At 34.0% G+C, this 24229-nt stretch overlaps 1 protein-coding gene and 1 long non-coding RNA gene across 3 annotated transcripts in view; both read right to left on the bottom strand.

Annotated features, from left to right (window-relative positions):
* LOC145740131 (acid sphingomyelinase-like phosphodiesterase 3b) overlaps positions 1-24229 on the bottom strand; it is a 363835-nt gene that overhangs the window by 10601 nt on the left and 329005 nt on the right. For both annotated transcript variants that reach the window (XM_081995501.1, XM_081995502.1), the window contains exons 6-7: positions 20941-21136; positions 8000-8112 (exon numbers count right to left, since the gene is read on the bottom strand). In XM_081995501.1, coding sequence (XP_081851627.1) covers positions 8000-8112; positions 20941-21136 — 309 coding nt within the window. The remainder of the gene's footprint in view (positions 1-7999; positions 8113-20940; positions 21137-24229) is intronic.
* On the bottom strand, positions 5355-7134 carry LOC145725882 (uncharacterized). Its single transcript, XR_014177426.1, has 2 exons — positions 6776-7134; positions 5355-6719 (listed from the first exon to the last, which is right to left on the bottom strand). It is a non-coding gene; the product is annotated as an uncharacterized LOC145725882 (long non-coding RNA).

The following is a 24229-nucleotide window of genomic DNA, read 5'->3' as shown; positions in this document are numbered from 1 at the left end:
GTTGTCTCTCGTTGCTTTCTCGAAAACAAAAAAGTTTTTTTAAAATATTGTCAATTATCAAATCATGATACCTAACTACTATTATTAGAAAAAAATGATTGATAGAGAAAGCGTATTTTTTAATGTAAACACTAACCCTTTGTAAAAATCATGGATTCGTAAAAAACTGAAATTTGTCTATATTAGGTACCTAACAAATTCGTGGTCTCAAAAATGTTTTTTGTTGAAAAACATAACCTCAAATACTTCGAAAAGAAGCAGAGAAACAATAAGACTATGAACATAAAAATTGTCGTCATAATATTATTCCTATGTATACTTTTTCGTTTATCGATCGTTGTTTTACGTCGTGGGACACTCCATATACGTGCAATATTATTGAACTTCAAAAGTTGTCATATAATTATGTTATAGCATCGATTAGAAACATATACCAAGATAAAATTATTCCCAGCAGATGTAAAGATAGTGACACAAGTTCCTTTTGGCTTTATCTCCCCCAAAGGAGGGCGTCTAGTAGCGGATTTCCTAACGCATAAACCTATTCCAGAGGCATATTCCAAACCCATATACATGCATATAAAGGTGTTTTCGAGAGAACCGAGAGGGAACTGATAGCTACAAGTCTCATTTCCGTTTCCGCACTTTCATATCCTCTACAGTATTGCCAACCGAGTCGGCTGTCTCTATATTTAAACTGTCTGACGAAAGGTGTGTTGCGCCAACAGAGATACGTTATGAATGATGAGTGGGAATAGAGTAAATGAAGTGTAGGAACGGCACGAATGTAGCGTAATTAACCAATACGAGATTTCTTGAATAGATTTCCATGAGGTTTGTATTTGCTAATTAAACTTTAACTGATTTTCCGTGTTTTTAGTATTCCTATACGAACTATGAACGTGGTTTCTTAATTTATTCACTCACTAAATCATGCTTATGAGATGAGTACTTAAACGCTGAAGTATTGAAAAAATTGTGTATTACCTCTTTCATCATAACTGTACAGTAACGTACTGGAAGGTTAATTTGTATATTCAGTAGAGTTAATTGTCCCAAATGCATTGTTAACAATGGCAAAAAGCAGGTAACATTATTTTTACTTTTTGAACATTATTGACATGCAAATTATCCATCTACTTTATTTTCAAAAATGTACCTAATGTATATGACCCCCAAACTGACAACTTTTTCTTAATTTGACCGACTTTGTATCTGTTACGGTTTCGGAGATCCCTATGCTATCCATCTTTATTTTGGACACCCTGTATATCACATCGTAAATTTTTAAAATCAGATAAACGAGTTTTCAGAGATTTCAGATTTAAAAGCTTTTATTATTATCTCCCCAAATCTCCGCAAAATCTTTTGCAAAAATATAACTTCTACAGCAGTATCTAGACTAAAGTCAATCCCAGGGCTAGCGGCAGTGACGTAATAATTGTCGTTCTTTGTTTAATAGTTTTGAACTGAAAGAAACGAAATTTTGAAGTCATTAACGTATGTTCTTTAACCAATCCAACCAACCAATTGAAAACTTATAATTTTTGCTGTTTGGCGTTTCTTCTGTTTGAAGAATCAGCGGCCAGATTCTTCAAACTTTTCAACTTAAATTTATCGAACCAGACTAGAGAGACTACACAGAGTGAGAAAAAGCGGGCTCAGCTCCTGCTAAAGACTCACTTCCAGATTAGCAAGCCGATAAAAGATTATGTCACCATAAAGCTCACAAGGGCGTACTCGAACATAACAACCATATGCACATCACAACGATATTCAAATGGGCCATAAACACTCTTCAACTGTACAAATGGCCTGGAGTGCATGGAATTTGTCCCGTCCTTCTAAAAAAGGGAAAAGAGAATTTGTTTATCTACTCAGCATTGCCAGAAGTAGCTTTTAGCGCTGAGATATATTCCGCAAATCTGGAGCAAGGCAAAAGGCACTTTTATACCAAAAATAGGTAGGAAAGATGTGTCTGACTCCAAATCGTTCCGAACTATAAGCGTCCCATCTTTTCTGCTGACAGCAAGAAAAAGTTGATCCAGAATTCTCTCGAAAGCGGAGAAATAGCGGTATGTGCTTTCCTCGACATTTCGGGTGCTGATAACACATCTCATCAGAAGTGCCCTATAGAAAAAGGGTGTCGACAAAGCAATTTCGAATTGGATGAGCGAGATGTTTGCGACAAGGTCTGCTGAAACTACACTGCACCATTAAAGTTGTCACGACTCGTGGCAGTCCACAAAGAAAGGTATTTTCACCTGTGATGTGGAGCTTAGTAGTAGATGAACTACTTATCAAGCTAACAAGCATTGGCCTACACTGCATAGAGTACGTAGATAACATTGTCATAGTCATCATCATCAGCAGCTTGTCGCGTCTACTGCTGGACATATGACATAAGCCTCTCTTAGTCTAGACCATCCTGCTCGGTCTTGGGCATCTTGGATCCGATTTGAAGATATCCTCCACCGCTTAAAATCCACCGCATTATTATCCAGTTTAGCATTGAAAACGGCTATCGCAAGCAGGATATTCCAATTCTGACCGATAGTCAAGCAGCCTTAACAGCGGTGAGCTCGACCATAGTTTGCTCTAAAATGATATGGGAATGTCTGTCAAAGTCATCTTAATCTGGGTTCAAAGACACAGTAGAATTGGGGGAAATAAGAAAACCAATATTTTGGCTAAAAACTCCTTTTACAAGACCAGAACCCTTCTATGGCTTGGAGGATCACACCTGTAAACACGAGCGCAAATTGAAGAAGGAACACGAAAGAGACAAACACTGGGAGCAATTTACTGGATTGGCGCACTCTAAGAAACTTCTTGTAGCTTACAACCGGGAAAAGAGTAAAGAATTTGTAAAAATGAGCAAAAGAAACCTACGCTCCCTCACAGGTTTCCTCTCAGGACCTTGTCGCTAGAGAGACTACCTGAAGTGGATAGTCCTAGGAAAACACAGACTCTTGAGGTAATGAAAAAAAAAACTTTTGAACACCTGCTTTGTGAATGTGATGCAGTCTCAAATATAAAGACCAACTTTTTGTTTAGTAGCATCAATAATGGAAAAATTTATTTTCAAAAATCGACTCAGCTGCGGGTCCTTATTAACGCCTTGAAGCTAGAGGAGGAGCTATGATAACACTAGCTTGAGACCAAATCCTAGTAACGGAAGACAAAGTAGATTTTAAAGCAGCAGCAGTTGTTACAGCTACAATCTGCAATCTACAATTATCTCCCCAGTAGGTTGAACTGCAAAATTGTATTATTTTTATTAAATCCCGTAATAATGGATGGTATTATGTCATTTCTCAGTTAAAACTACTGGGGAGATTATATTCGAGGGTCAACTATTTTTTCTGTAGACGGTGCCGCGATTCACCCTGTATATATTTTTTTTCTATGACAAGCGGTGGATAATTTATAGTAAATAAGTCTCTACAAGGTGAGTAAGTTTTATAACTAAATTGCTTACGACAAACCATATATGCAGGTGTTACCAAACTTTGACATGTAAAATTAGTAAGCTATTTAAAAAATTATTATTACTTATTTTTAAGATTTATTTTTGTTAGTAAAGTTTCCAAAAGCGTATATAAAAATGATCTACATAGTAAATCTATATTTTTTTTTGAAAATACCTTAAATCTTTTATTTTTTACGTCAGTGCCAACAATTTAAAATGTTTATTCTTACTCAACTGATATCTCAAAGGCCATGTTCAGATTTTACTTTAGTTAAATCTGAACTGTATTTTTTATTTTTTGTGAAAAAATTGAGATACTAGAAAATTATTAGGTTTAGGTATATGACATTATTAACAAAAAGTTTTAAAATTTCATAGATTCTAAAAATTTGTTAAAAAATAGAGGGTTCCATTTAAAAAAAAAAATAATATTTTATCTTTCCCGCCTTTATGAACCACCCTGTAGGTCCAAAAGTAATTTTAAATTAAGCATCCCAAAATTCTCTAAAACTTTTGTATTTCTCGAAACAAATGAGATAATGAACTTTACTCTATCGTTGACTCACCCTGTACATACATAGCTTTTACGTTTTGTACAGGGTGCTGCATTTTCGATGGTTTTACGGGGTACAGAGAAAATGGTAATAGATAGAAAAAAAGAGGCATACGTGTTCTGATCTCTTTTTCTGAGCTGAGTGAGATGACTGACAAAGAGTGGGTGCGCAAACTTCTTTTGTTTCAAAGATACGGGTGGCTTTTGAAAATTGGTCATTTTGGAACCTCCTCTGTATTTCATTTGCTATTAAAGTTATCAAAAAAGGAAAAACGGTTTCCGGTAGAAGTTTTGACGTAGAATCCAATGGCGTAGTCAGTTTTTTTCTATTACGTTTAGTTTCTGACATGTGACAGTAAGTTATATTTTTTTAAATGGAACACCCTATATATTTTTAGTTCATTTAATTCTGTTGATTTTTACTTTTTCAACGGTCTATTAAAACATATAAGTTTGTAAACGTTAATCTTGGTAATTAGAAAAAAAGCGTTTCCTTAACAAAAAAGTGCTAAATAATATGTATAAAATTACCCACAGTCGAAACAAAATTTGGATATGTTCATATTAACATGTTACATGTCGTTTATAAACAGTTTTTTCAACTTCTACCTTAAAAATAGTAGAAAATAGAAATGACCACTTTTCTTATTAAAGTGACGGTAGAACTGTTTGTAACTTAGATTTTTAATAAGATTTATTAAAAATATTTAATTTTCTGATGTGTTAGTTTATATGATTTCCGATTTTGTTTGGTATTTTAGATATTGGCCTTTTTTTAGCTACGCAAATGTATTTTTTTAAAATAACAGGATTAACCTCTACAAACTTATACCAGGTGTCCAAGAGCACCCTGGACATAGGAGATTAACATGGGAAAACGGTCTTGATTTTTTTGCGCCTGTATGGTTCATTTAATGGAAAAACGCTTTAGATAAAAGTTGTAGAGCACATTTTCGGCTATCTACTTGTAATTTTTTCAATACCGTAGATTTGACCATTAAGACGAAAAACGGATCTAAAATTCGGAAATTTTAAATCTCCCGCCAAGCGGTCGTTAAGGAAAGTTTATATCCGGTCGTGCTACCAACCTTTCAAAATCATAACAAATCGCTGTCAGTCATTCTGTAATCAAAACATTCAAAACAAGTTTATTTAGTAATAATTTTGAGTTACTACCCACATACTGCGAAGAAAATACAAATAAATCGTGATAAAAATACTTTATCAGTAGCCACAGCCCAAAAATCTGGTAAGTTGCATTCATAACCTCATTCAATGTCTCTACTAAACTTATTTACTTTATAGCAAAATTCTTAAAGAAAACACTGGTTTTGCTTGCAAATATTTAATGAGGATGACCGAATCACCTATCTCAAGCCTCTTCATAACACTACCAAACGATTTAAAGTGATGAAAACAGTGGACAATGAAGCCAGATCTTTGAAGATAAGTTTCCTACTGTACAGGGACAACAACAAAGGGGCCAAATACTTCCTTCAAAAGTGGTGTGATTTAGTTTCAATGTGCTTAACTTCATGGACTATCATCAGCGAGGGTCTTCACCTGTGTTGCAACTAAAACTTAAAATGATTCAGTGTTGATATCTGACTTAAATCTCAAAATTTGATGTGCCTGTGAAATGTGAATAATCTTAAACTGGCTATAAAACCTCTGAGAAACCCCTTCTAAGAAGAGAATATGGACTTACACAGTCAAATTATCAGTCAGGTGACAAAACTTTTTGTATATGGGTAGGTATTGTCGAAAAACCAACTTTTCAATTGAGCTATCTACATGAGCTGTTCTATTCTAGGTTTAGGTTTTAACATTATAATTGTGTTCTTTTTTCCACACACTCAATTGTTCCAAATAAAACTTTGTACACTGAACGTTTGTATTAATTATTTATTCACAGTTCAAGGTACAGTATACATTTTCTTCAAGTGAAAAGCTTAAGTACAATAGGTGGCAAAGAAAACTGGTCTTACCACATAAACAGTGATTGTTCCACAGATTGAGTGTGAGTGGGTGAACCTGTCACCATACAAGCTATGCTAAAAACAACTTTGTCTTACTAACCTAATAGTGGAGTTCCAAATTAGCAAAGGTAGGTGAAATGTAGTAATTGAAAGTTTCTAAAGAGAAACAATTTGCTTCTAATTCAATACACCATGTCACAGGACATACCTTTACTAATCAAATGTGAACTCGAGTTACACATTACTTGCAAATAAACTATTTTTGGTTAGTAGACATTTTACAAGTATCCTTGTAGGTGAATGATGTTCAAGTTAACTAATGGAGCTAATTAAATATCAGTACTTACCTTACCCTGTAGAGATGGGAAAAAACATTGACAATCAGTTATAAAAAATGGCTTTTTATTAACATCATAAAATGTAAAACCACTTAAACACTATGGTGTGTTGATAACACTACAAAACAGAAGGATACAATAAAACTATCAGTCACATAGGTCACTAAATTGCACCACTTTTGAGGGAAGTATTTACCCTCTTTTGTGGTCGCTGTATAGTAAAGCAACTTATCTTCAAACATCTGCAGGCCTTCCTAGTCCATTGTTTTTACCACTTTAAATCGTTTGGTAGTGTTATGAAGAGGCTTGAGATAGGTAATTCGGTCATCCTCATTAAATATTTGCAAGCAAAACCAGTGTTTTCTTAAAGAATTTTGCTACAAAGTAAATAAGTTTAGTAGAGACATTGAATGAGGTTATGAACGCAACTTACCAGATTTTTGGACTGTGGCTCCTGATAAAGTATTTTTATCATGATTTATTTGTATTTTCTTCGCCGTATGTGGGTAGTAACTCAAAATTATTACTAAATAAACTTGTTTTGAATGTTTTGATTACAGAATGACTGACAACGATTTGTTATGATTTTGAAAATTTGAAAGGTTGGTAGCACGACCGGATATAAACTTTCCTTAACGACCGCTTGGCGGGAGATTTAAAATTTCCGAATTTTAGATCCGTTTTTCGTCTTAATGGTCAAATCTACGGTATTGAAAAAATTACGAGTTGATAGCCGAAAATGTGCTCTACAACTTTTATCTAAAGCGTTTTTCCATTAAATGAACCGTACAGGCGCAAAAAAAACAAAACCATTTTCCCATGTTAATCTCCTATGTCCAGGGTGCTCTTGGACACCTGGTATGTTATAATACACCATTGAAAAGGTAAAAATCAACAGAATTAAATGCCGTAAAAATATATAGGATGTTCCATTTAAAAAAATGTAATTTACTGTCATATGTCAGAAACTAAACGGAATAGAAAAAAACTGACTACGCCATTGGATTCTACATGAAAACTGCTACCGGGCACTGTTCTTCCTTTTTTGATAACTTTAAGAGCAACTGTAATACAGAAGAGGTTGAAACAAAAGAAGTTTACGCCGCCCACTTTTCGCCAGTCATCTCAGCTCAGAAAAAGAGATCAGAACACGTATGCTACTTTTTTCTATCTATTACCGTTTTCTCTGTACCCCGTAAAACCATCGAAAATGCAGCACCCTGTAGGTACATCTAAACTTTACCGTTGCTGAATAAATTCATAATATAAACTTCAAACTTTAAAACCTGTCACTATACAGGGCTAAGTTACCCTAGAGGGTTTATTTAATGTTAGGGATAGAGAAATCCCAATAAGTTATGCTCTCGACAAAGACAGCAAACTGGCCTAAAATATCCCGTTGGGCCAATTTCTTATGCTGCGTTGTCAGTTGCACGATAAGAGGGTTTGAGTTTCACCCTGAATAGGGTTTCCATTACTATTACAAAAAAATAAACGTTTAAAATTTGATTTATGTTATTAGGTGTGCGACGCAATTATTGTTCAGTAAATTTGATGGAAAAATTAATGAAAAATTCCAGACAGTAAACATTAAAACGCTTTCTAAATAAATTACTCAACTAAATTTTACACCAGAATAAATAGAGTAAATAGTTACCTCTCCTGTATCTCTGTCGAACTTGTATATCCTTAATCCAGGATTATTCGGTCCATCGTGTGTTCTCTTTGGCGTTACAGATGGAGATAACATTGCCCAGGAAATTGGTCGTCCTAAAAAAAATAAAAATCACACTTTGAATAACGGAACGGAAAAATGTTATGAAAACTGAAAATTGAAACAAGCAGAAATTATTCCGATCAATTGCAAACTCATTAATTTCAGAATTCATGTTTACAAGTTTGCGTTTATTACTGCATATGTTCCAGTTACAACCATGTTTCATGTAATTGATGACGTGTTTATGCTTTAAATTTGCTTTTGGTGGTTGATTTCCATTCCTCGATTTGATCAATTGCCGGCAGGTAGATTGCTCTACGTAGTTTTGAAAGTGAAATTAATAAATTTTTTTGGACGACGGCCAACTGTCACCGAAACTTCGCCGTCCTCAATTTCAATACCGTTTAGCATCTTGGCAAACCTTTTCCCCAACTTTAGCACCGCCTGGCTGTACAAGATGACTGTTTGCTGCATAGCGAGCGAGCAAGTCATCTTTTCTCCCTCGTATTTTACCGTCCTTTCCAAAATACTGGTATTGCTTGCAACTTTAGACGGTATTAATGCATACTTAACTAAAGCCGGCGACTTAACTTAGTTAAACCACTATTCCGACCTACGCTTCCCTAATAAATTGAATTAGGATTGCGCATTTTCTTAGTGGGTATCACCGCTGAATATCTAATAAACGTTGGTCTTTTGCTGTATACTTTACTAGAAAAATTTTGATATTATCGTATCACGATGATTATGGATTTACCAAATCTATAAAATTTGAACACTCCTGTAGGTTTGTAACACATTTTTCTTTTACAATTTCCTATACACGTTGCCAACTAACCGTAAAAATGTTAATAACCAAAGATGAATTAACAGAAATTTATTTACTTCGTTCTTTCAATATTATGAAATTAGGCAATAAACTGGTTGGTTTAATTAATGATTTAAGTGCATTGACGAGTGTTTAGTTAAGCTACCTGCTTATGACCATTTGCACAAGCTCTATTATACATATACATTACAAGTTAAACAGAGAATGGTTCAATTAAATAAAAGAGAACGAGTAACATTACCTGTGGTGGTAAGATATGATGTCAGTAGACGTTCACATCCCCAAACACCTAATACCTTCTTAGTTAACTGGGTTAACTAGATGGGAAGAAAACGAGCAGGTTGCCCAATGGACGAAGGAATTGATTCCCGATCTGAACACATGGCTGATATGCAAACATAGGGAGATGGTATATTTTCTATGCCAGGCACTCAGGGGGCACGGAAGTTTCCGAAGCTACACAGCAAGAATTGGCAAAACTAGTGAAGAATGTATATATTGCGACTGCCATAAGACACTCCAAACCACACCCTCTTCGAGTGTATTCGGTGGGAAATTGAACGAATCAGGGCGACGATAAGCATAGGAAGCACACTGTCTGCCGATAACCTGCTGAGCAAAATGGTGAAATCAGCAGAAAAGTGAAACTTTGGACATGAAATGGTGAGGGACATTATGAAAAAGAAGGAAAAAGAAGAAAGGCAGTATCAAGGGCATCCCTAACAAGCTAGTGAACTAACACCCATTAGGAGGAGATGACGCCAAACTCAACCGCGTAGTTCCATCTTCGCCTTTGGGAGAAGTAGGAAACCAGAAGGAAAGGAGTTTAGTGGGTCGGCCTCGACCGGAGTTCTACACTCCCTGCGGCTCCCGAACAACCAACGCCGCAGGGGTGCATAGATAAGCATTCTCTAAATCCTCAATATGGAAGGACAAAAAAAAAAAGATATTTTAGTTATCAATTAGACCTGTTGTTGTTTGCTCAAAGTTTAAACTCTGAAAGCAAACTCCGTAACAGCGTAGAAATAGAAAACGTAAAAAGATAGACAAGAAAGAAAAATTTCTTTCTATTAACAGTTGGTACTCCTTAGGTTATTCTCTATTTGATTCGGATGACTTCGTTTGTAGGAAAGCTTGGAACTACAGGAGCTGAAAATATTGACTAATTCTTCTCTTATTTTATGGACTTCTTATTTTTTTATAGAAATAGACTGAACTGAAGTTATAAGTGTTTGCATATATGCCACCTATAACTTATAAGTTTTATTATTGGTAAAAATTTACAATACATTTTCGTTTTGTTATTAATTTAACTAAATAACTAAATTAATAATTAATTATTTGACTGAGTTTTGATTAGTTTAGTTAGATATTATTTCGTTTGCTAGTTTTCGTTTTTTTTTTATTATAATGGCATTGAATTTTTTGTTGCACCAATATGTATCCTATTTTTCTACATTTTGTTGATGATGCCGGAGCTGAAGAAGGAATGGAGGTTTTACGACTAGACGTGATAATTCGAACCCATTTGAAATGCCCGAGGCACATTTTCGTATACATTATCGGTTAAGTCGAGAATTAACAAGGACTCCAATTGAGCAGTTAACCCCTCATATGAATGCAGGAGTGCGGAGCACAAAAGTAACCATCGCTGGAAGAATATTAGGCGCCTTACGGTTTGTTGCACCGGTTTCTTACCAAAGAAGTGTAAGTAATGAAAGGGATGTGGCATTGGCTCAGCAGACCATGAGTAAGGCTCTTATCGAAGTTTGTGAAGCTATTGAAGTAATTGCACCCCTGTAGATTAAGTTTCCAAAAGCTCCTGAAGAAAAATAAAGGAAGAAACTTGATTTTATGAGAGCCTTAATTATAGGATGTATTGATAGGACTCATATAGCAATATACCAGCCCAAAGAAGATGAACATTTATATTTTAACCGCAAATGTCCAAATAATATGCGACTCGGATGTTTAATTTTAAATGTGTTTGCAAATTTCGAGGTTCTACACATAATGCCTTTATGTGGAGGAATTGCGCTGTGAGGTTCCACATGGAGCAGAGCTTTGATGCAGGAGACCCAAACACATGGTTATTAGGTGATAGTTTGTATCTACAAGAACCAAGGCTAATGACACCAATAAGAGGCGCACCACGTTATACACAGACATTAAATACTACCCTACCCTGTGTGGAAAGGTGTATAGGTAAGAATCATTACATAAACCCTTGTCAGTTACCTTACCATATTTTCTCTTTTGTAGGAGTTTTGAAGATGCGTTTCCGATGCATTTTAAAAGAAAGGATGCTAAAGTATCAGCCATACAAAGCGGGACAAATAATAAATTCAGTATGTGTACTACACAATATATTCGGAAATGCTGAAATGGAAGATGAAGTGGTACCTGCAGAAGAAATTGATGAACAGGGGCATAATGATTTTATTAGAGCAGATGTATTAAGGCAGGGTCAACAGAAACGACAGCAACTAATTCAACAGTACTTTAATTGAAATGTTTTATAAATAAAATAGGTTGTTCATATGATTAGGTGTTTGAATATTTAACATTCTTTTTAGTAGTTCTAATAGTAAGTCAAACAAAAAAAAAAAAATTCTTAACCGAGGCAGAACAAATAAACATTTTCACAGTATACAGCAAAATTTATAACATATACAAAAGGAAGGGAATGACACGCAGTCGTCTCCACAATACTTTTATTTTATTACGACTGCGTGTCATTCCCTTTCTTTTGTACTTGTACAACTCCACTGAAAGGATATGGACTACTACTTCTTTTTTTATAACATATAGTTCAACACTAAGAACTTCTAATCATTCATCAGGAGGATTTTGTATAATTTGATTAACATAAATCTTAAAATCTTTGCATATCTCGCTTGCAGAACTGGCAAGTGCACCAGTATATTTTTCAATATTTGGTAATTTTTCTACATTTCACTGTGCATTTTTGCCATTTTAACAAGTTTGGAAATTCTGACAATCGTTTTTACCCTTTTTCAATTTGCTGTCCTTTATCAGCTTTGCTTTCCGTTGTGAAAAGTAACAAAGGGAGTGGATCCTTTTGATGGCCAGTCAATTATTGCAGATTCTGTCCATTGTTGAGACTCTTGTTGATTTAAAGCAACTGTTGTATGTTGTACATCTAAATCACTTGCATGTTGTACTGGAATCATCAGATCAGGTTAAAACATATAAAATACTTATTTTTTCTTAGGCACTTACAATGCCTAGCTCTTTATTACAGCCCCCGTTATAGATTTGCTTAGTAAGTGGCTCATTAACTTTTTCTCTGTGTTACTAAGAGGATGGGCATTTAAAGGACCACCTCCAGTCTTCCCAGCTTCTATCCTTAGAGCGCTAGCCTTAGATTTTTTTCTTAGATTTCCTCCGCCCAATAGCCTATTGGCGTTTCAAGATAAGAGATTATCCCTCTGGTGATCAGTTATGAAAACAGTTTTGGGCATTCCAGCTGTCATTTCTCCGTTTGTTTACATTTTTGGTTTGGTTAGGAATTTAGCACTGGTTTCATACATTTGAAGTGACAGTGTCATATTATTTATGCTGTTAGGTTAGGAACGTGTTGCGATCTTAACTTGAAACGCCAATAATGATAAAAGCTTGATTTTCTACGCTGCATCATGTTAAAAAATGTTTATATTTACTAATTTCCACTTTTCCACTGATCGGCTATTTTTTTTATTACGTTATTATTTTTTTCTTTAGTGGCATAATACCTATGATTAGTACAAATATGATGTCAATACGTTGAAAATATACTTTTTTAATGAAAAGTTACTCTGAATTATATGAATTGCGAAAACAGGACTTTCCATTTGGTCGTAGGTCACACGTGCTCTAAGGCATTTTACGCACTCGCCGCTACGGGGCTTCGTACGTAACTTTTTTCATATCGTACGTAAAATGCTTCTTACAGCACTAGTTACGTAATATACTATTAAATCGTTGCTAAGCGTTGAATAATTCACTAGTTATAGGACGAAATTTAATAAAGGAATATTACAGAGTGTTGGATTTAGTGGTGTTTCGATTTTATTTTGAATCTACTTACCATTCCCACAATAATTATTTTTCCATTCGGCTCCGTAGAAATATAGACGTACGCAAATTTATTTTAGTAATACAGAGTATTTAAAAAATTCTGGAAATATCTATTGCCACAATATGCAGGCTCCAAATTTCAGTCAATCACATAAGGTTCAAAAAATCTACCTTTTGATGACTTCAAGACTTAAAAAATCTAATCCATGAATAGGCAGATCTTGAAACACAGTGCACAAAATATACAAATTTCGCTAATTTCTTAGAATTAAATTTTCAAACAAAACTTCCAATAATATTAATATTTAAAATCATTCATTTCGCAAAACAATGGATAACACAAAGCTTCTAAAACATCTGCATCAATTAGCTGAAAACAAATAAATAAGGAAATCTTAAGATAAAATCCTAATTAAGAACCGTCATTTGAAAGGAAGGTAACTGTTATTCCAAGTATGCAGCGTTTTAATCAAATTGATTACAGCAACCCAGATTGAAACAGAATATAACTTAGTTAAGCCGCTGGATTCAGTTAAGGGTATATTGTACCGTTTAAAGTTATAAGCAAGAGAGAAATTGTGGGGGAACGTCAAGTAATGGGCGAAAAGGGACTTGTAATGCAGTAATCGTCTGGTTTAACCAAGAGGAATACTGATTTCACAAAACTTCTTCAAGTTTATTTGCTAATATTTGCGAGTAATTGAAAACTCAATTGACTGATAATTCACGAATTTCTACTTCTTATTAAACGAGCGTATATTAGGAATATTGAAATTTATTCCAAGCTTAATGAGATTTGTGAATCTATCCACGTTTTATGATTGCTTTGCGCCATGCAGCGTTGACGTTTAACTCATAATACGATTTTTTATCGTACTTGGATATCCGGATATTAATTTTAGTCGTTAGTCGCTTGTATGTGAATTATAATTTTCACAGCTAAATCATTTTCAAACATGCATTCAGAATTTTTAGGTTATCTCCGGTATTTGAAAATATTTAATCGAATAGTTAATCGAATTTCAAAACCTTCATGGGTACTGGTATCGACATAAATCTTATAATTACAAAATAGCAATGCAATAATTAATAGCCAAATTGAGTTTCAACAGAGGACAACAAATATGCAAATAATTAGATATAGAGTCGTTCAATAATTAGATGATTGTATATTTGGTGTTTGGTTTTAATTACTAATGGATTACTGGGTTTATTGTATTGAAATCCACATAAACGCCAAATATTTACTAGATTAAAACAGGGGGGGTTTGCTCTATTAAATATAAATTTTTGAAGTCGTCTGTTAGAAGCATGTTAATGCATCCTTCTTTATTGATTTACTTCGTTTTAAATAAGTAATGTAAATCATAAGCACCGAGCAATAAATGAAATTCTAAAAAACGTGTTGTTTTTAACTTAAAAATTGCATATTTTCCATCAAGTGCTCGTCCACACGATGGATTGATATGCCAGAACGACCCCTAGTAGAACCAAAATAACGTAAAAAGGTAGTTGAAGACTTAATTTGTAAGAATTTCTTTACTCTGATATAAATTATATACTTAGTTACAATATTACAGCTCTAATAAATTGCTACAAAAAATAATCCATTCTGTACTAAAAGAGAGTACATATTAGCAAGCAATAAGGTTAAAAGCACATCTTTAGCATGTCTGATGATTTCTGAGCGTGAAACCTGGTTCACATAATGAAAACAATTTTTGTCCTTTGATACGCCTCAATAATAACGCTATTACCTAAATTTTTACCAAAGTAAAAAATAACCACAATATTTCACGTCAGTGATATACAGGAAGTCTCGTTTATGTTGACCAAAAATTATACAGGGTGATTCCAAAGTTGGTGCTTTCCTTTCACCTGCGAATAGGGCTTCAAAAAATAAGGTTTTTTTTCCTTTGACGCTTTTTCGAAATATGAACAATAACGAAGATATAGGGTGTCAAAGTTTTATTGAAAAATTTCATGATTTTGGCCAAACCACTACAACGTATGTAACGTACAATTTTTTTAAAACAAAAATAAATATTACCCTACTGGTTTTTTTTTCAACATAAAATTTATTATTGAATTCCTTGTACAATTCTAAAAATAAAACCCCTTTTATTATTTTTTGCTACGACGCACCGTTTCCCAGTAAAAAAAATAAAAACCGTCTTAATGCGTGCCTAAAATTAAATGCTGTTTTAATTTAAAATGTCAAATTATTAAAACTTAGTTCAAATGCTGCTGAAATCTTTTGTTTTTGTTTATGTCTGTTGATAAGGAATAACCTGTAGTTAGTTAAAATAAAATTTAAATTATTTTTTATTTTGTTTTTTTTTCAGTAAAAATTTGACATCCTGTATCTTCGTTATTGTTCATATTTCGAAAAAGCGTTCAAGGAAAAAAAAACTTATTTTTTGAAGCCCTATTCATAGGTGAAAGGAAAGCCCCAACTTTGGAATCACCCTGTATAGTGATCAGAAATGCTAAAATATGACCAAGAAACATGTGTTAATAAACTGTCTCTGGTTTCAGAGATACAGAGCGTTAAAGTTTCAAAATACTTTCAAAATTAACTTGATTATTCAACCACTTGCAAATTCGGCCATTGCATTCCAGACCTGAGATCTTTCAATGCTGTCGTAAGCTTTCCGAAAATCCATGAATAGATTATGGAGAATACGGTTGAACTCCCGAATGTTGGGTCCAGGTCGACTAAGGGTATCAGGGAGGTAAAAGGGTGGCTAGTTGTCAAGTGAAAAGTCAGTTGTATTTTAGTTATGTTGTTAATGTATTTTGTTGTAATTGTATTAAGTTATGTTGTCAGTTGTATTTTAGTTATGTTGTTAAATAAGTGTTCCTGTATTATCGACCATCAAACCCATCACCATCCTTTCTCTAGTGATTGCCTGTGTAAAAACTTATATCTAAATTTTTAATAGTGGATCTAAATTTTCTGAAATTCGCCTAATATTCCCCTAGGACGTTCTCTGAGTATGGTATAGCTGTAGGGTATATTGATGAGTGAGATTCTCCTGTAGTATGAGCATTTTGACTTCACCGTCACCTTTTTTGTGGATTGGTATTATGATGCTTCCTTGCCATTTTGTAGGAATGGTCTTTTCTTACCATATCATAATATGGTATGAAAATGATAATAAGTTGGTGTAATTGTCTGTATAATGACCTCCGTACTTTAATAGTTCTGATGGTATGATATCCGTCTCCTTTAAGTTTTTAATACCTTTCGAAATTCTTCTATAGATGGTCCTTCTACAAGGAGATCTGCTGTGTGTTATGTATTTTCAGTGTGTTCTTCATTGGGTTCTATATTGAACAGTTTTTCAAAGGAGATTTTTTATGTTTTCAAGTGTTAATGTTCGTTGATTATTATGTCTCCATTATTGCTTTTCAACATCGGGACCGACCTGTGCTGATAACTTCGTTTCTCGTTTTTTATATCGTTTTTTATTATTATAATATTGCATTAGTGGCGTACTAAAGCTAAAACTCAAAGTCATTAAACGCAAACTAAAAAAACGGCACTAAACACTGCAAAATTATAAAATTCACAGACAAACCAAACTGTGCGACAAGAACAGTGAACTGGCTAAAGTGACAGTCAAAAGTAATACAGAAGTGCAGCCACTTCTGTATTAGTAGGAGTATGATCTAGGAACCTTCGACCATCAAAAAGAGTCAAGAAAAGAAAATGGATGACTGACGACATATTAACCTTGAGAAGGAAACGAAGACTTTCTAAGAACAGTAAATAAAAATTGAATTTTAAAAAACCAAAGAAAAGTGGATGAGAGAGAAATGCAGAGAAATGGAAGAACTAGAAATTAGGCAGAACATAACCCAAATGAAGGTGAATGAAAAAGGTTAAAAAGGTAGCTGCAACATACAAGAAACAACAGACTCCGACTCTCTACGACGAATCTAACCAGCCCATTTTTAGTAAAGAAAAAGTAACAAAAAACACCTGGGAGCAATACATAGAAAATCTATTTAGTGACGAAAGACCACCCCTACTTGTGGAGGGACCCCTATTTATACTACTGGCAGAGATAGTTCGCGCTATTTCTTCGGCTCAAAACAAAAAATCACCTGGACCTGATGAAATTCCAATAGAACCTGAAACTTCTTATTGACGGCGATAACTTCAACATTTGTGACCGTTTCGAAAAAGACGCATCCTAAATCTTGCGCATATGATCAACTGATTAACCGAAAGAGGCATATGTTGAAAACTTTTCTAGGTATCATACATGCCAGGATGCGAGGGAAGTGCGAGTTTGATATGGGTGCTTATTCTTGAAACGAGGGAAGGGAATCATCAAGGGAAAGACTGACAGGAACCCGCCATTGTCAGCTTGTTCTGTCACATTCTATCAACACTTCTCTTGAGAATTACGTTCCCTGCTTTCAAGAATAGGCCCCCTGGACGACGCGACGCTAAGCTGAGATTTAGAAATGTGATCGGAATACGAGAGGCTCTTGATGAAATTAATGCCCTACTTCCAAAAGTGTAGAGTTCTACGAAGAGATGTATTCGCCTGCTTCATCAATTATGGAAAGGCCTTCGACAGAGTACATCAGTCAAAGCTGGTGAAAATGCTATACCAGACTCAACTGGACAGCAGGGATATTAGAATAATTGAGAATCTCTACTGGGGTCAGAGTTCCGAAGTTACAACGGGATTGCCAAGTACGCCTGTCGTGGAAATCCGAAGAGGAGAGTTGTTATTTAACCTATACTCAGATAAAATATTTAAAGGAGCTTTAAAAGACATGGGATAGGGAATGAATGAATGTCAACGGCCTCCTCCTGAACACAATTAGATACGCAGATGATACCTTGATTTTCTGTGATAGGATGGAGGATCTCCAATAGTTAAATAAATTGAGTGCAGCTGTAATGTAGTAAGGGCTGAACATGAACCTCAGCATAATTAAATTCATGGCATTCAGCCTAGAGAGACATGAGAATGCTCGGCTGAGCGTCAACAATTCGTTGTTTGAGTGGGAAAGCCGGTTTAAGAACGTAAGCAGTACATTTATGGAAAGCTTAGATCCTGAAATCGAGATTAAAGTACAAAGTAGCAGGAACGACGTTTAAATGAATGACATATCTATCCGGTAACAATAATCTCAATGTCTAATGGTTATTTGGCGGAGTTTATAGCCAACGTTTCGATATATTAAGCATATACAGGGTGTCCGGAAAATACGTGTACAACGTTTGACGACAGACTCCTGACGTCAAAATATGTCGATCTAAGCCGACTTAGTTATATCCAAAATTGTCTCGTTTAGCCGGTAGAGGGCGTCAAAAATTTGTAAAAATATTGGTTTTTTACTAAATTACGTGAAAACCTGCTAATGGATTTTAATGAATTTTAGTATGTAGACTAATACTATAAAATGACGTTTTCTAGTAGTATAGTCACCGGCTGTAAATAAGTGGAAGTGTTATAAAAGTGATATAATACGTCAACATTTCTCCTCATTTTTTATATGAACGGCGTTATGACAACCCAGATATTTTTGTCGAGTGACCGGAAGTATTTTGAAGCTATTTTACCTCTTTAATATTTCCCGGTGGATGAGCTGTTTCGCCAGAAAAAAAAAATTAACAATTACCTGCATACATCAAAGTAGGTATAATAAAGTTGAAATTATTTATTGTAAGAAACTAAGTAAACCAAAAACATTACTTAAGCAAATGTGTAAAATGACCGCCATCTTGCTGAATACACTTATCAATACTCTTTAAGAAATGAAATTGTACCCAATATTTTTACAAATTTTTGACGCCCTCTACCGGCTAAACGAGACAATTTTGGATATAACTAAGTCGGCTTAGATCGACATATTTTGACGTCAGGAGTCTGTCGTCAAACGTTGTACACGTATTTTCCGGACACCCTGTATATTCATCAGGGCTACGAAGTATATGTAATTTTCTGTAGAAGAGCGCAGGAAACATGGACAGACCCAACACTTACCTCGAACTGTCCTAAAGTATGCACATAAGTCATAAGAATGACCTTAAAATCATGTAAATGCATTAGTAAAAGATAAAGAAGCATTCTCCACAGTAATCGCCAATGTCCGGAGGACCGGGCAAGGCACATAAAGAAAAATAATTTATCAGACAACATATATGGTGTTCCATACAAATATATCATTTTTATATCTTCCTTACCTTGAGTCTTTTATTTTATTTTCTGACGCTTCTTAGTGATTTTAGAAAAAACCTATTACGTTATAGTCAAATTTGTGTAGAAGACAATGACTCCCAACCTAACAGACACGAGATCACAGACATCAGATAAGCGGCTAATCGAATGGTTTAACAGATGTTATGCTTGAAACTATGAGCCTAAATTCATAGATAATAATTGAAAAAAATTCCACCGATGTTCAATTTGTTTAGAGTTTGGAGATCTTATTCCCATATTCCGTTTGTCTCGAACGCACTGGTATATAAATTTATAATGTTGCAAAGCGAACTTTTGATTATTAGTTAGGATTTCTTTAGTAATTTGTTGTTACCCCTGTATGTTACGTTGCTTTGTTTACGTTCTACATTCTTTTGTCTGTGTTCTAGAAAATCCTGGCTCCGTTGCTTATATAGAGAGAGATTTATGTTATAGCTTAATGAGTGTGAGAGAGAAAGTCAATTTCATGAATATTTGGGAATTTTCTAGAAACCATGGAAGCCTATATAAGCAGCTGAACCAGGCCTGGTTAGTTAGTTGTTGAGTTGATGGTTGTAGTGAAGTCGAAGTTGACAGTTAGCGAGGTTAAAAGTCAGTGTCAGTTTATTGTTTGTAAACAATATACAGTGTTGTGCAAGAAGTGTGTTATTAAGGAGTACGACGGTACAATAACATAACTCATCATAAACAATTTCTATTGTGTGAATAGTAAAACAAAATTAAACAAACTGCTTGTGATAACTTTACTTAAAACAAAATGCAGCCCTAATAAATTGGTAACATAATCCAATCGAAATAGAGTCACGAAATAAAATGTAAACAATGGATCCGATTAAACTCGAAGACAAATCTCAATTCCCCGCTCCAATAAATATGTTAAACACCTTATCCGTAATTTTGCTTCCTATTTCATTAGCTTCAGGCACCAGAAATAAAAATGTATGAGCCGAATATCTCGGCAAGCATCGAAACCCTTGTTTATCGTTTCGGGCATCTCTCCCTAACGTGTTTATCCAAAATTATTTGCCGATCCGTTGATTATCGTTTGTCGGCAATCAGGTCAGTAACACTTCTTTTACTTAATAACAGAAAAATTAGAAGGACTAGTACTTTACTTTAGAATAATTTTATTCCAAAGTTAATTTGTATAGAATCCGTGAAATCAGACGCTACTATTAGGCAATTCCGTAATTTCTATAGAAATTAACCTAAGAATAATTTTATCGGGAGGTAAAATTACCGACCCTAAGTGGTTAATGTAATTTGTTAATTACATTTACATCTTAAATTTTTTGAACAACTCAGAGCCCTCATCGCTTTTATGTTGCGTTCAAACTACAAACGGATTTGATAAAATAAATGTAATCTTGTAAAAAATACAGAAATACTACGGTCCTGCTCTTTTACATTAGTTTAAAAGTCCTTTTTGATGAGACTGGCACTTTCGGCCTGATGTAACGAAAAATCGTCGAGTTTTATCCGACTTTTATTTATGAATAGAACATCAACCGGAGTTTTATTTTATGAGTGTTTGCCATTCGTTTAAATGCTTGCAAATTTAAGCTCTCCGAACCACTTTGTTGAAACTCGTTTTGGCAGGCTGTTAATTATAGAGTTTGGATTATGCTTGATGGGTGCTTGGCGGGTAAGCAAATGGAAAATTGCGCTTTAATGGAATATCTCCTTTGGTAAGTATGAAAATATATTGTAAATGATTAAATTAAAACTTGTTTAGAGCTTACCATTTTCACTGTACATCAAACGGAAAGTATCTGAATGTAAATGGCCGAAAAACTGTCCAACTATTATAGAATGGTATTTTCGGACAATGTTCAAAAATTTTCGGTTGTGATGATCCTTATACATTGCATGAACTGGTGATGATTGGCCTTTATGTCTTTCGTCAGAGCCTGGAGGAATATGACCAACTAAGTAAACCTGAAACAAAATATCGTATTTTAATACTGCAAAAATTAAAAAAACGTAATTTCCAATTCCAATGTATTAAATTGGAGGATCGCAATTTTTCATTTATGGAAATTTCAATTAATATTATAAAGCCACCTGGCAAAGTTTTCAGGCGGCTGCTTAGTTAAGACCATAAGGTAAATGACAGTCTTTCTCTACCTTAATTGAGAATTTTAGAGTGTAACGTTAATCTCTATTTTAATTCAAACAATGAATAAATCTGCAAAGTATTTATTTCACAACAAATTAGTATATAGTAAATAACTCTATCCTCCAAATCAAGGTTTAATTTAATCGCAAAATTTGAAGGTAGAGTGGAATTGGAACTGGTATTTTTGAATGCAATAAATCTGGGATAAATCAAGCTATTATTAGAATTTACTGCTGAATAGTTTATGAAACTATATACTGTTGAAATGAGTTGAATATTGCAATAAGCCAATAACTATCATCGACGTACTAATTATGGAGCACTGATCAACGTTATTCCAATATTAAACAATGTAAAATGGTAGTGTAAAATTAGTCTGCTAATATATTAGAAAGAGCTTTATAAACTGAGCATTTTATTCCAACAAACATTCATTATAAATTACTTATTACTCCTTGTGCTCATTTGACTAACTAAATATGTTATCCTGATTAAATATCCGATATTTTCAAAATGTTCCAAATAATTATTAACAGATTTATTGCAGAACTGATTTGGCTGCCAGAAATTAGTCACTATTTTACAGTCATATCTGCGATATTTAATAATTATTAGCGATACTTACTAATACGTAATCTCATTTATTAATTATAGTGAATTATTAGATGAGTAAGTGTATGCGGATAATCAGTAAAAAATATTTTTAGCATTAGTACATAAACAACAAAAAATTTAGTCTAAATGCCAAAAGCTAGTTCCTACTAATTAGTATACAGGGTGTCCCGCGAGGTAAGGTACAAAATTTCACTTTGAGTTCTTTAGATAAACTTGAGTAAAAAATGTTTTATAAACATGGGCCCGCAAATGCTTCTTTACCAAGATATGATTTTTTTTTAAATTTAATAGTGTTATTGTGCCAAAGTACAATGCTATAATAATAATTATCTCTAGTATATTAAGCAAATGATGAGTTTAGTGTATGTAGAGAAATCACATATCAGAGAGCTGAACTGCTTCGTAAAATTAATAATATCGCTGACGAAATAAAATAACCACCATGTTGGGAAAAATAGGGAAGGTATCAGCCACATCATTAAAAACGCTAAAGTATTCCAGTTTTAAAAGACTTCCGCAAGCATAAAGAAACCTTTAAACCATTGTCTTGAAATAATATTTTAGAGCTTCTAGAGTGTTCTAAAACCTTTTAGAAGGCTTTCGACTGCTTTAGAAGCATTTTGGAGTTTCTGTAGTGTTTCAAAACCTTTTTGGACTACTTGAGGAGGATTTGGAACAGTTTAAAGAGCCTTGAAGGTTCAGGACTGCTTTTAATTAAATTGATCTAAAAGCTTTTGGAAGCTTCTAGACTGTTTTGTAAGCTTTTGAAAGGCATTTTAGAGCTTGTATATTGTTTTGGAATGTTTTTACATTTTTTAGACTACTTAGGAGCATTTAGAAATTCTTTGGTGAGTTTAAATTTGTAAAATGATACCCATTTTGCAACAGATAATTGGTATGTTTTTGTCTCTCAGAAGCCTTCAATATCTCAATATAGCAAAAGTCATTTTTACCACTTAGGACCTAGAATGACCATCAGTAAGTCCAGATTAAAAAGCAATAAAATCGTGAAAAAAAAACGCTTAAAAAGAAAAATTATTTTCTTCAAAAAAGCATAAAAATCTGTAAACTCTTTCAGAGATGCAACATTTTCTTAAGTTCAACTTACTTACTAGAAACATACGGAAGATTTTAGACTGTTTTGAAAAGTTTCAAAAGTTTAGGAGCATTGTAGGTTCTGGACTACTTTTAAGACATGTGAATTTGAACTTTTGGAAGCTTTTAAACTGCTCTAGAAGCATACGGAAGCTTTTAGACTGCCTTGAAATTTTTTAAGAGCTTCTAGACTAGTTTAAAATTATTTGGAATCTTCTAGACTGTTCTAAATGCTTTTGGTAGCTTCTAGACTATTTTGAAAGACTTTAGACGGCTTGAGAAACATTTTGGAGTTTGTGTAGTATTTTGAAATCCTTTCAGACTACTTTAGGAGCATTGAAGATTCTGAACTGCTTTTAAGACATGTGAATTTGAACTTTTGAAAGCTTTGAAACTGCTTTAGAAGCATACGGAAGCTTTTAGACTGCCCTGAATTTTTTTGAGAGCTTCTAGACTAGTTGAAAATTATTTGCAAGCCTTTAGCGTGTTTTAAAAGCTTTTGGAAGCTTCTAGACGGTTTTGAAAGATTTCCGACTGCTTTAGAAGCATTTTGGAGTTTCTGTAGTGTTTTGAAATCTTTTTAGACTACTTTAGGAGCATTTGGAAGGTGTTTGGGCAGTTTAAAGAGCCTTGAAGGTTCTGGACTGTCTTTAAGACATTTGAAACCTACAAGACGGTCACAAGACGGTTTTAGAAACTTTTGGAAGCTGTTAAACTGCTTTAGAAGCATACGGAAGCTTTTCAGAGTTTCTAGATAAATTGAAAAGCGTTTGAAAGCTTTTAGACTGCTTTGTAAGCTTTGCAAGGCATTTTAGAGGGTTTATAGTGTTGTGGAATGTTTTTACATTTTTTTAGACTACTTCAGGAGTATTTGAAAAGTTTTGGGTCAGTATAAATTTGTAAATTGATACTTATATACTTTGAAACATGTTTTTGTCGTTCAGAAGCCTTCAATATCTCAATATAGCAATTTTTTGTCAAAGCAGTTATTAGTTTAGTTTATTTTTAAAAACTTGAAAAGCTTGTTTTGTAAAAAACTAGTTAAACCATACAAAAATAGCAGTAAATAAGCACAAAAAACTAAAATAAGCACAAAACGAAGAAATCGTTCACATTAGATGTCAAAGGTTGTTTGCTTTTATTATTTACAAAAAGCAACATTTCTAGAAATCCGTACTCTAAGTATAAAGAATACCAAACCC

The sequence above is a fragment of the Ips typographus genome, linkage group LG1 (genome assembly GCF_016097725.1).
Source record: "Ips typographus isolate SLU linkage group LG1, UJ_Ityp_2.0, whole genome shotgun sequence".
Taxonomy (NCBI): Eukaryota; Metazoa; Arthropoda; class Insecta; order Coleoptera; family Curculionidae; genus Ips; species Ips typographus.
Note: the sequence above shows the minus strand (reverse complement) of the source record. Positions and strands in the feature narration are given on the sequence as shown.